The sequence below is a fragment of the Xiphias gladius genome, chromosome 23 (genome assembly GCF_016859285.1).
Source record: "Xiphias gladius isolate SHS-SW01 ecotype Sanya breed wild chromosome 23, ASM1685928v1, whole genome shotgun sequence".
Classification (NCBI taxonomy): Eukaryota; Metazoa; Chordata; class Actinopteri; order Istiophoriformes; family Xiphiidae; genus Xiphias; species Xiphias gladius.
In genome coordinates this window covers 23018175-23031324 of record NC_053422.1, presented here as the reverse complement: position 1 = coordinate 23031324, position 13150 = coordinate 23018175, and the positions used below count along the sequence as shown (strand labels likewise).

Sequence of the window (13150 nt, the reverse complement as noted above, 5' to 3'; positions counted from 1 at the left end):
CAAGAATTGAATTTTCAAAGTCAACAAAACATGGTTTATCGAGGGTAAGCCAAGCGTTTACATTTCACTGAACATTGTGCATTTTGGTCTGTTGCTTTACGTGCAGACGCTTTAAAATTAAGGTGTACCACAGTTTTCCCTTTTTTGCTCTATCGTGTATTAATTTGGATGTTCGAATAATGTAAATACCTTTCAAAATAATGCAGTTTTTTTTTCCACACTGCAAAGCACAGGGTCAAGGCTGCTGGCTTGTCTTGTTTTGGATCTGAGCTTTTCTTAACAGTTCTGGTCATGTATGGATTTGGGACACAAAAAAAAAAAGACACAGCAACAGTTTTTGACTGACAAGCAAAAAAAACAAACTGAATTCCATATTTTAAAAAAAACAAAAAACAAAAACTAACCTAAAAAGAAGATTTGTATGTAGTGCGTGATAGTAAGAATTTATCCCAATCTTTAATTCAATGGCAACATTTAAATGCTGTAACAGAGAGCTTGCAGAAAAGTGCCAACACTTTATGAGCTTTATTTCAACACACTCCACTTCTATGGTAGCGGTTTGTGAACATACAAACTAACGTGTGTTGTGCCACTGTCATTGCAGTCAAACAGTTTATTCTGCATTATGTACAGATCATCCTATTAAAACTCTTTATACAGTATGTACACATTCAAATAAATCAGTATGTTACAACGCCTCAACATGGAGAAACCAGGAAACAGAAGAATGATGCATGTTGAAGGAAAAAAAAAGCCAAAGTAAACGATTAAGTTCCCTTGATTTGAATTCACTGGATGTGACACTGATCCAAGTTCTGTGTAACATGTTGATGTGGTGAATGGAACCACCTGTATACCGAAGAAAGCTGAATGAAACAAAAATCAAAGTGCAGGCAAAGATGTGACCGACAGTAAAACTAGCACACACGAATCCAAATACCATCTCTCTCACATAGACTAAATATCTGGGGTTTTAAATGAGAATTCCTCTTCTACCTGATTAAACTTACAAACACCGGCAGTACTTTTATTGCAGTAGTCATTCTGCGAGGAGAAAGGTGACGGGGGAGAAAAAAAAAAAAAAAAAAAAAAAAGTCTCGCTATTGCTTTCTGACACAGTCCAGATAAGTGGTAAAGATCACTGCGTCTCCCGGTAGCCTGAGTGCAGCTCGACACAGTTAGAAACCTCAGCCTGTGGAAGGCAAGAGCAACGAGGAAGAGAGGCAATGAGGAACCAACGCAAAGATCAGTCAGCTCAGAGTTCCTATTGGTCCAGAGCGATATGTCCGAGTCAGAACACATGGATCAGTTGTCTGGAGGGGGGGGTGATGACGACGATGTTGCCGATTCCAGCTTACGAAGGCGACGGCGCCTCAGCTCGGCCGTGTTCGGTTCTCCATCCTCGTCCTCCGCCACTCCTTCATCCTGCTCTTTTCTTTCCGTGTCTGAGGCGGTAGAGGTGGAGTCAGCGGGCTGGGAGGAGACTGTAGCACCAGTCACTTTATCAACTGCAGAAGTCAAAAAAATTCAAATCAGGGTCCAAACCAGGGTTTGTTTCAATTGTCTCGGCCGTCTGCGTAGTTGATTTGTACTGTAAGTTTACTTACAGCTGGGAGAGTCCGTCTCCTGGCTGGGAGTCTCTGTGCTACTACCAGCCGCAGGGGATGAAGCAGTATGGTTTGTCCCACTGGCTTCTCCAGTGCTGCCCTCAGCCCGAGGACTGTGGAAGAAAACAGCAGTGAAAGGACAATGAAGCATTCAACTGAAAATTACATTTTCTGGAGAAAATGAGACACAAGAGCAATTTTCCATGTCTTTGCTTGAGATTTAATTCCCCCAGACAATGTGACCACTTGTTCGTACTTTCTAATTTAAATCTATACAGAAAAAAGTATTAAGTTAATGAAAAGCTTGACACGTTCCATTAACTCTGAAGAACTGATGTGGTGAAAGTATTAATACAAAAAAATACAACAGCATGAGTTTAATGATTTTAGTTTGATTCAATTAAAAGAATCAGTGAGGTTCAGTTACGTGAGTGTGGCGACGGTGCTGAGGTAGTGGTGGATGTTGAGCATGGCGGCGTCCAGCAGGGTGTGAATGTTTTGGAGACACTGGAGTCTGGCCTCGAGACCCTGCCGGCCTTCTGCCTCCAGCTCCCTCAGCTCCTCCTCGGACAGCCGGGACAGAGATGGAGGAGGGGGAGGCATCGACGAGACTGGAGGAGAAGATAACATAAACTTGACTGGAGTTGATATGGAGTTGAAATGTAAACTGAGGTTGCAGGGAAGTGTTCACTGGTTTTAAGTGCTCAGTGAGACTGAGCATCAAGAGTTAAGAGTCATTCATGATTGTTTGACTGGATACAAACTCAGCAGAAAGTGTCATACTTGGACACCGTGTGAAAGGATATTATGTTTCTATGGTAATGCTCAGCACTTCCTTAAACAAAGGCTGACAGAAGAATTAAGACATCATTATGACTCATCCGCATACAGCTAAAACTGGATATTTCTTATATTTCTCATTCTTGCAGACATGACAACCATCTTGCTAGGACCAACAGGGTGGAAGAAGCTAACTGAGTGATCAGTCCACCTTCTTACTTCCCTCTCTTTATGGTTCCTTTCTGCAACAAATCATCTTTTGACAACAGAGTGTCAAGTCACTAAGCGTACATTCATTTTAGTTTGCTAGGCAGCACTGAGTATTTGTGCTTACCAAAGGGAGGGGGGGGTGGCATGGGCAGCCACGGTGCAGTGGGGAAGGGAGGAGGAGGGAAAGAGAAGGGGAAGCCTGGGATTGCTGCTCCTGGAGCAGCTGCTGCTGTAGACGTGTCCACAGTAGACGATGTGGGCTGACTGGTACCTGATGGAAACACAGACAGCACTTTGATGACCTGGATAAATGCAAAGTCTTCACGGAGTAGGAAAAAAAATTCAATCAAATCAATACAATTACAATTATCAATAATTATTTCCATTTGTGAGTCCACAGTCTATCGGACAGTGGGTTTGTGGTGTTACAATGTTATGTCAGTTAACCCACTGTAATAATACATGATGCATCTGGGTCACTAAGGGATGTAACAGAACTCAAAACAGGATGATCTACATGAGTCTTAGGCTTGATAATCACACAAAATGCACACACTGAGCTGCCAATGCTGTCACATTACAAATCAGTAAATGGTAGTATGATGAGCCTGGGACAAGCCCTCTATTTTACATTCACAGAGTCGTAATGATTTGGTGATCTTTATTGTACACAATTAATGAGGGAGTATGCTGTATCCTTACCAGCTGCCTGTGTAGCTTCTGCGCTGCTTCGTGGAGCATCAGTAGCACCGGGAGCTGCAGCTGCTGGAGCAGGGGGAGGCACTGCAGGGAAGGGACCCCAGAAAGGGAAGATGCCAGGAGGAAAGCCTGGTAACATGCCTGGAGCCACTGGAGAGGAAAGGGAACAAAAGAGATCCTTAAAAAGGTTCAAAATATTTGCCAGTGGCCGCTTTTAAACATAATAAAACATTCTCTGCGCAGAGGTCAATATTACCAGCAAGACTAGTTCGACTCTGGACTAGTTACTCAAAACTTAAAGCCATTATGTGCAGAATTTAAAGATGTCAGACTCTGGCGCCCGAGAATAGTATCGTGTAAAAAGTCACATGATGCAGTCTTTGGGCTGAAAGCAGCCCAAAGACTGCATCATTTTTCACCAGGATTGTCTCATTTTTCTACAACCATAAACTTATGACATCTGAATAATATGAAAGATATTATAGTCACTAAGAATTCGACACAAAGTGGCTTTAAGCTCATAATTGGAAATGTTCTTCTAAGTTAAAAGGTCCTGGTAGCAATAGCAATGAAGGTACATTATGTTTCCAAAAAAAGCTAAATGTACCCGGGGGAAATATTACTCTCAGGTATTGGAATAGGCAGTACTGCATAAGTTGTTTTAAAGGAATGTTCCTGATCTGGTTTACTCTTGCACAGTAGCTGTTTTACAGCTCACGGCAATCACATGACAGACGTTCTCCACTTCTAATGATTTGGGTGTAGGCTGGCTTTATATAGTGCTGACAGCAGCAGGAACATGGGGTTGTGTTCATGTGTACTGGTTTTGACCATTACCATTAGCAGGTGGGGCTGCAGGGGCATTGGGAGGGGCTGCTGGAGCAGGGGCCGGCGCCTGGGCTGGGGCAGGAGTCTGATTGTTATTAGAAGCTCGGAGGACGTCCATGCGACAGGTAGGACAGGTCTGCTGCCTCTGGAACCAGGAGCGCAAGCAGCTTTGGAGAGGAAAGAAGGGTAACACAACATTATTTTAAAATACTACTGGAACAATTAGCAACCTTTAACACATTACAATACCAAAAGCTCTTGTTTTAAGTCATCCTTAATTTGCGACATATACTCATTTCCAGTTTTGATAGTTCAAATTGAGAAATGCGGACCACTTCTGACATCCAAGTTGTTTTGTTTGTTTGCAGTGTACAATCTTTCCTGTTGAGTTAGACTCTTTACCAAATGATTTACCTGGAGTGGAAAATGTGATTACAAGGTAGTTTCTTGGCTCCAGTGACCATTTCCTCTCGACAGATGATACAAACGTTGTCAGAAGCCTGCAAATCTTCAGGAGTAGCATCAGGGTATCTGAACACGGCAAAAAGGACAAAAGAAGTGACCAGCAATTCTAGCCTGACAACTTTTTAGACAAGGTTTGCAAATATAACTGACTAAATATTAAACTACCGCCCTGAAAGTTGAGCTTACAGACAGGAAAAACTAACTAACCAAACAAAACGTGTACACATTAAAATATACTGATGTACTTAAGAGCATTAATTTGCATGTAGGCTATAGTCCTCGTCATTAAATGAGAACTTATCCAACAAAGTGATATGTAAATTAATAAAGACGCACTGAGAAAAAAGTATTTTCACAAATGCAATACGATGTATCGTGAAAGGTTTAAATTTACTCACAGTGTATTCATGTTGCGGATGGCTCTCCGAGACATTATAGCATCTGTTACAGCTTTCTTGAATTGCCTGGTAGGGTAACAGAACAACACAAAACCTAAAGCATGCCATAAATATGAAATCAAAATATTTATTTTTGATGAAAAACACTAATCTACTCCAATAAACCTATCAAGTATGGAAATATAGCTTAAAAATATGAAACACCATCATCAAGATTTGGAAATGCTCAATGTGTGTTCAGATCTGTGAGGAAACCCTGTTATTTAACAGTAGAAATTACACTGGTGGAAGTAACAAAAGCATATGAAACCTTCTGACACAAGCACAGAGGCAATAAAGCTGCTGACCTCATAGCCAGATACATGGGGCGAATGGCAAACAGGGGGAAGGTGTGGACCTTTATCATGATGGTCATGAAAGCAATGTACAGGAGCACTTTGATGAAACCTGGAATAAAAACATCACACATCATTTGAATGAGGCTGACACCATTCCATCTTTTACTTCACATGCAGGTTATGGCTGTCGGGAGGAAAACAGCTTCACAGTTTGAACGACAGTTGAAGACAGTACCTGTGAAGAGCTCAGTATAGAGCATGTAGACGGCCTTGTTGTCCCAGGGATTCTCACTCTGAAGGTCAACCGTGTGCAGGACGTACTTGATGAAGGTTGTCAGCACCATAGTCAGCAGGATGGCATACTGACGAGCACATAGAGGGGAGAAACCTTATTTAAAAGAGGATCTTACAACATTGTGTATGCATATTAGCAAGTGAAACCATGTAAGGACACAAGACTGAAGTATGAAAAGAATTCAGGCAAGTAATGTGGCAAATCAAAAAGATTTAACATCTTTAAGTATTTAAGTAGAAGGCACTTCCCCTGTTAAACGTCCTTTAATTCCTCTGGCGGTCTCAAACTTTGAACTCAGACTACTAGAGGTATTGGATAAAAATTTATGACTGGTCTGACATTCTTGGGCTCTTACAATAATATTCAATGGGAATAATAGTGAGCTTGATTTTTTTTCATTTGGTCAGTCAGTTTACTATTCCTGTGGCACATGCCAATTCAGTAACCTGATGTGAACATGAACAAAAGTTGAGGGAGAGTGAAACCCGTAGCAAAATGACAGAAATCAAAGAATCAGCCAGCCACAAATGAAGGAGGGATTAAGCTTTTCAAATGGCCAAAGATGGATTAAATAAGCATTTTGTTTACAGTTAAAAACAGAGCTTCAGTTCAACTCCAATCAAGTATGACAAACCTCAAATCCAAAAACAAGCTGTACTGAGGCTCCTCTGGTAATGATGCTGTGACAGGCATGGTTGACAAACATGAAGTCCAGGACACCCAGCAGTCCCATGAGAGCTGCAGGATTAAAAAAAAAAAAAAACCCACTGAATAACACTTTTGTGAGGGGTTGCAGTACCTACTGTACATCTAGAAGCTCCATAGAGATGCAGAAAAAAGTACCTTTGTATTTGCCCAACATAAACAGCTGTCCTGAATTTCAGTACAGTAAGTTGTATGTAATCAAAGGGCCCCTTTTATTTGTGCTACTATCGGTCTTCTGGTCTGTTAATATCGTTCTAATGCTGTGGGGCTCCATTAAACAGCGGCGCACCTGGCCTCGTGTGCAAACAGAATGATTTGCATACAGTTCCATTTAGCTGTAAGACTTGTTTCATGAGTACAATCAATGGGAATGAAAGAGAAAACAAAAGGGAAGTGAAAGTTAAAAAGTACGAAATGCCAACACAGGGGGGTGGGAAGAACGACATCAGACGTGGCTGATAACATGTACTTACATAATACTCTCAGGTGAAAGACCCAGGAGATGTTAGGACTCCGTTCCATCTAACACAAAAAAAATATTAAAATAAACATCATTAAAATGTTACTCAAAGCACACAAAGTCACATATGTCTATTCAATTACTGTGTGATTGATTCTGTGATTCTGAATGATAACTGGATCAATGATTCCCTACTACAGAAGCACAGAAACCTGTAATATGTTCCCGTTTTCTTGATATTTTGCTAATGACTGCTGTCTAGTAGAGGCAGTTTGGTAAAACTTCTCCACTTACAACATCCTCACCAATCCAGCAATGCTTTTCTCTTGCTCAAATAGTTTTAGCTGAAACTCTTCCAATTCAAAGCACAGTCAGGGCCCTTTACACTCACACACTCTGTAACTGAATTATCAGCTGCAAAATGTCACACAACAATGTTTGTTCAACTGTGGTATGCAGCAATAGCCACACACCATCTGCCCCTTCCTTTACCCCATGTTTCCTTTCTACCTTTAAACAATGTACTGTATACAGATACAGTGGAGGAAGTATACAGTGTACTGTGTAAGACAAGAAAGTAGTTTCTCTATCATCACTCACAAAGTCCACCCGGTCCTCAGCCAGCCAGTGGAAGCACTTAAGGAAGAGCAGGAGGGTGAAGAGGGCGACAAAGCGAGGGGAGAAGTCATCCCTAAAAACAGTGAATGCCAGGCACGTCTCTGTCACTGCGTACCAGGAGCGCTCGATGAGGTGCTGATGGTAGAGGTGGATGACAATGCACAGAAAATAACGTCTGACTGGATTCATTACTGTCATTTACAACTCGGATCGTGCATTAAATACAAAAGTGAATGTGTGTTACAATGGATCAAGTGAGTAATAAGTATAAACAGAACTCTACCTCCATTTCTGCAGCCCTTAGCTGTCCAAAAAAGACCTTCCTCATGAACTTTCCCAGCAGAAACACCAGCACAAAGGCCTGAATGTATAACACCTGATACCAGAAGCAACCAGACACGAAAAGCTGATTTGTCACAGTGTCCCTGATATGGCCTTTGGGGAAATATTGTCCGATTTAAAGATATTAATGTGTGTAAAATATTCAAATCATTTAAACCAAGATTTGACTTTAGCACTGGTCTTACCGCCATGCTGGGGCTGCTCTTGGTGAGGTAGACCACCGTCGGGTAGAACTGGTGTTTGAGGAAATAGGCGTGTGCCACCACAGCCCCAGTCAGTGCCAGACTGGTGGCAGTCACCAAGGCTGCTCGCACCATTTTGGACTCGACTACAGATACTGTGGAGCGGAAACAGATGAAGGGAGACAAGAAGGAGAAGAAGGATGTAGCATGTGAAAGCTGACTACTGTAGCAGAGCAACATGCAAATAAAGGATTTGGCGCTTTGCTGGAAAGAAATATTTTTTGTGTGATGTCTCTGCTGTGTTAAGTCATCCATTAAGAGATCCTTCTTCTGCAAACCTTGTGGAGAAATACAGAAAAAAAAGCCACCCAATGTGTTTTTCCATTGCATGAAATACCACACAGAGCTCACCAACAGTCAGGAAAATGACCAAACCATTAATGTCCAATTTCTAGAGCCATGAAGCATTATATCGGCCGGTTTTGTTTTTGCCTCCTCGGCCATGTAATGAGAGGGAGCCTATGACAAACCATCCAACCTCATGTAATTTCTCACCCAACTTTCTACGACCTGGATTATCTAAACAATGTCAGTGCACTAGGATGTGTATAATAAAAAGGTAATTAAATCACCTACCTGGTTTAATTTAAAAAAAAATAATTATTACAATGTAGCATCAGGATGCTGCAACACGGATGATTTGTGTCTGTTCTTCTATGTATTTTTGGAAGTGTAATGTGCTGACAATGCCCTTCTCTCCCACAGATTTTGTCAGAAAGTGCAGAAAGGCAACACAAAGGAACTGAAAAATACATTTCAGGGTTATCACATGTTTAGAATCCAATCACAGCTTAATGGCTTAAGTTCCTTCTGTTACCATTCATGTTACTGCTATCTCAACATTAGGTTATTATTAACTACTATTAACTGCTGTAAAAGCATTCAAACAAAAAAACCAGGAAACATCAGTTCGGCCATTTCTGAAAAATTATCCAGATATAAATACCAGATATATCTTTATATACAGTTTCCAATTACTAGTTTTCAGTTTTTAGTTCCATTTTGTAATCAAGAAGGCCCTTTGTGTACCAATATCCAGTAATTTTGTATAGTAGCACAATAAACTTTAAACAAAAATGGTCCAATAAACTGATAATGACATCTAGATCAATACAACAGATTGGTCTCTTGATATCTTTGTTAAACAGAAGAAATCTCAAACAGTACTGACTCTTGAAAAACCTGGAGAAATGTGCATCTCACCAACACCATTTGGCATCTTCAAAAATTACCCTGTTCGGCCCATGACCAAACCTACGTTGCTTAGTTGATGTATCATCATATCTCATATGTCAAGCGACACTACTGTAATTCTGACTGGAAATGCAGAAACCTCAGTCATGCAAACTAGAATTTTCAAGAATAGACCCAATGGAAACAATGCAGTCCGAAAGAAGATTTCTCTCTTGTCATGTCTTGTGTTGTATTTCAAAAAAATAACAGTGTAAAGATTTTCTCCAAGGGTGTACATTAACCACAGTTTTTTTCAAGTGTTAACTACACACAGTAAATGAACAGAAAGGCTTTAGGGCTTTTTGAGTAACATCTGGTGAGAAAACATGTTAACCTGCCAGGTGAACTCAAGTGCTGAGTTTGAGACTGGATCCCGAGTCAAAATACTTACTACAAATAAAAAACTTCAAGGTAAAGCATAATTTTGTACGATATTCTGTTTATACTTCTCCTAAAATAACTCATGTATGACATGCTACAATGGATACAGCATTAAATTGAAATAAACATCTAAAAGTCAAAGCTGGAGCACCAGGTGAATGTGGTTAGTGTTTTTTAAATGGTCAGACCAGACAACAAAACACTGTGTATAACACATCAATGACGGAAAAATGTTAAAATTGAAATTGCTTGATTATATTTTCTGCTTCAAAGAACCTAAGCAGCAAAGTACTCTTGGATTAACATTGTGTACACTCCCACTGCTGCAGCTGCCGCATCACTGTCTCCTGTGCAACATATCTCATATTGGAAGCATCATAATAGACTAGCTAATTTACGCGTATGTTGAAGTAAACACCAACATTTATCTTCCTGATGAAGAGCTAACTCTCTCAGCTCACTGAGAAAAAAAAATGGTAGAAATCCAACTAACCTTGTGACAGCTTTCCAAGAAAGGGAGAAACTTAACCTTGCAAACGTAGGCTCGCCGCATGCGTCTCAAAAAGCTGACTGCGAGGCTGTTGGTTTGTATTAGTAACGTTGCTTTACTCCATAGACTACCTAACTGTCAGAGGCGGGTAATTAGCTTAGTTAGCTGGTGTTAGCTAACGGTAGCTGGCTAGCTGGTAACGTTACAGCTCCCAGCACTCTGCGGGACTTACCGACTCGATGTCTGCTGAAGACTTGCTCCTTGGTTAATTTAAGGGACGCCTCCTTGCCTGCTGGAATCTCTATGTTCTTACAAGCTACTCCATTTCGATGGTTTCACAGCAGCCTCTCAATAGTATTCATTACTCTCGCCCCTGTTGTCTGGCTACGTGTTTATCTTTGGCTTGCTCCTTGGGAGCCACCTCACATCCGGCCGCCAAGGTAAAATGACGCAAGAGCAATTTCACGCATCACCGATCCCGTTTTTCTGTCACTTAGTTGATGTAAAAAGCAGCTAGAAAGAGACTTTGTCTTAAATTTTTTAGCGAAGACTCAATACTTGCGGTTAATCGCTAATTTTCCAAGTAGTATTTGTAAATGTAGTTTGTTGTATTGAATTTGTAAATGTTAGGAGATGCACCTTTTCGGAGGTTTACGGTAAATACCAACGTGGACCAATAGAAAGTTGTCTGGCTGGCTCTGCGTGACATTACACTCTACTGTGTGTCAGAGCGGTGATAATGCTGAGACAGAACATAATTGGTATCGATTTAAATATCAAAAGGCAAAATCTGCCCGCAAATCAGTCTAGAAAAGTGGCTATAGAATATATTTTTTGAAAATTATTTCGGACATTTTCTATTTATTCCAAAAAACGTGAGAGATTTGCTCTTGTCGACCTTCAAAATAATAAAAAAGAATTTAATCAGTTATGTAAATGAAGAATTAAGGCATCATTCAGTTAGACTTATTCTTAAATTGATGATGATGTTACATCCATATGATTACTCCACCTTTGCCGGTTCACAGTTTCGGTTTTCTATTCTAAGACGAACCAGTTTATTACAGAATGTGAAGGCATTAAAAGTCACTGTTGTTGTCCTTGTTTGCTGTGGTGCTTTTTATGGGTTTGCAATGGGGATATCAATACATTTTAGAGCTTTGATCAGTGTTTTTGGATTGCATTTATAACAGCTTGCATCTAAATCCAGCTATTTAAACAAGTACAATCCTAAGTAGACCAGTGTTCAGTGGAGAAAATGGGTGTTGATGTGTTGGAAATCTATCCTCAGCCTTTCGTTACATAGAAAATCACTGTTTACATCGGTATACATGCCTGGTATAATTATTACTGTAGATACATCATGATTCAACACATTTCCACACTGTTCATGTATAGTTAGTTCCATAAGTATTTGGACAGTGACACATTTTTCCTAGCTTTGCCTCTGCACACCACCATGATGGATTCGAAATGAAGCCATCAAGATGTGATTGAAGTGTAGACTTTCTGTTTTAATTCAAGGGGTTTAACAAAAATATCACATTAACTGTTTAGGTAATTACAGCCATTTTTATACATAGTCCCTTGTTTTCAGAGGCTCAAAAGTAATTGGACAAACAAAATAATTATAATTAAAAGTATCAGGATTATTTTTAATACTTGGATGAAAATCCTTTGCAGTCATTGACTGCCTGAAGTCTGGAACCCATGGACATCACCAAATCATGAGTTTCCTCCCTTGAGATGCTTTGCCGGGCCTTTACTGCAGCTGCCTTCAGTTGCTGCTCGTTTGTGGGTCTTTCTGCCCTCAGTTTTAATTAAAAGCATGCTCAACTAGGTTAAGGTCAGGTGACCGACTTGGCCATTGAAGAATATTCCATTTCTTTGTCTTGAGAAGCTCTTGAGTTGCTTTCGCAGTATGTTTTGGGTCATTATCCATCTGTACTGTGAAGCACCGTCCTATCACTTTTGCAGCATTTGGCTGACTGAGCAGATATTATAGCCCTGTACACTTCAGAATTCATCCTGCTTCTTCTATCAGAAGTCACATCATCAATAAACACCAGTGACCCAGTTCCATTGGCAGCCATACATGCCCATGCCATAACATTGCCTCCACCATGTTTGACAGATGATGTGGTTTGCTTTGGATCATGAGCTGTTCCTTTCCTTCTCCATACTTCTCTTCCCATCATTCTGGTCCAAGTTAATCTTGGTTCCCTCTGTCCAAAGAATCTTGTTCCAGAACTGAGCAGGTTTTTATAGATGTTTTCTGGCGCAGTCTAATCCGAATCTCTGTTGCTGAGTCTTACCAGTGGTTTGCACCTTGTGGTAAACCCTCTGTATTTACCTTCATGAAGGCGTCTCTTGATTGTAGACTTTGACAATGTTACGCCTGCCTCCTCAAGAATGTTTGTGACCTGACTAGATGTTGTGAAGGGTTGTTCTTCACCAAGGAAAGAAGTCTGTGATCATCCACTTTAGATATCATCCATGGTCTTCCGGGCCTTTTGGTGTTGCTGAGCTTGCCATTCCTTCTTTTTAAGAATCTACCAATTGTTTTTTTTCAGCCTAATGACAGCCTCCTTCATTTGCATCAACCCGTCTTTGGACAGCAAATGGAGAGTTCCCATGAACAGCTACCACATAAAAATTCAAGACTTAGAATCAACTCCAGACCTTTTATCTGCTTAATTTGTCCTGAAATAAAGAGGGAACAGGCCACACCTGGCCATGAAACTGTCAGTCAATTGTCCAATTACTTTTGAGCCTCTGAAAATGAGGCACTATGTGTAAAATGGCTGTAATTCCTAAATGGTTAATGTGATATTTTTGTTAAACCCCTCAAATTAAAGCAGAAAGTCTACACATCAATCACATCTTGATGGCTTCATTTTGAATTTATCGAGGTGGTGAACGAAGGCAAAATTGAGAAAATTGTGTCACTGTCCAAATACTTACGAACCCAACTGTATATATTAAAATGAATTTACTGCTTGTTTGCATCTTGCCAAGTATTACTAAAATATCAAAGAGCTGATAGAAGAACAGAAAAA

At 40.4% G+C, this 13150-nt stretch overlaps 1 protein-coding gene across 1 annotated transcript; it reads right to left on the bottom strand.

Moving 5' to 3' along the window:
* Positions 1–430: 430 nt before the first annotated feature.
* On the bottom strand, positions 431–10506 carry syvn1 (synovial apoptosis inhibitor 1, synoviolin). Its single transcript, XM_040120507.1, has 16 exons — positions 10324–10506; positions 7931–8082; positions 7687–7779; positions 7386–7538; positions 6799–6847; positions 6255–6358; positions 5561–5687; positions 5335–5434; positions 4988–5053; positions 4539–4655; positions 4134–4291; positions 3300–3446; positions 2722–2868; positions 2035–2218; positions 1608–1720; positions 431–1508 (listed from the first exon to the last, which is right to left on the bottom strand). The coding sequence occupies exons 2-16, from the start codon at positions 8060–8062 to the stop codon at positions 1306–1308; spliced, it is 1893 nt and encodes a 630-aa protein (XP_039976441.1). The 5' UTR covers positions 8063–8082; positions 10324–10506; the 3' UTR covers positions 431–1305.
* Between the last annotated feature and the right edge of the window lie 2644 nt (positions 10507–13150).

Excerpts from the sequence above, each read along its gene's own strand:
- syvn1 (XM_040120507.1), bottom strand. The coding sequence starts at position 8,062 with ATGGTGCGAGCAGCCTTGGTGACTGCCACCAGTCTGGCACTGACTGGG. Across the intron at positions 5,054-5,334 it reads CCCATGTATCTGGCTATGAG|GCAATTCAAGAAAGCTGTAA; the intron begins GTCAGCAGCTTT and ends TTACCCTACCAG. Across the intron at positions 3,447-4,133 it reads TGCAGCCCCACCTGCTAATG|TGGCTCCAGGCATGTTACCA; the intron begins GTAATGGTCAAA and ends TTTCCTCTCCAG.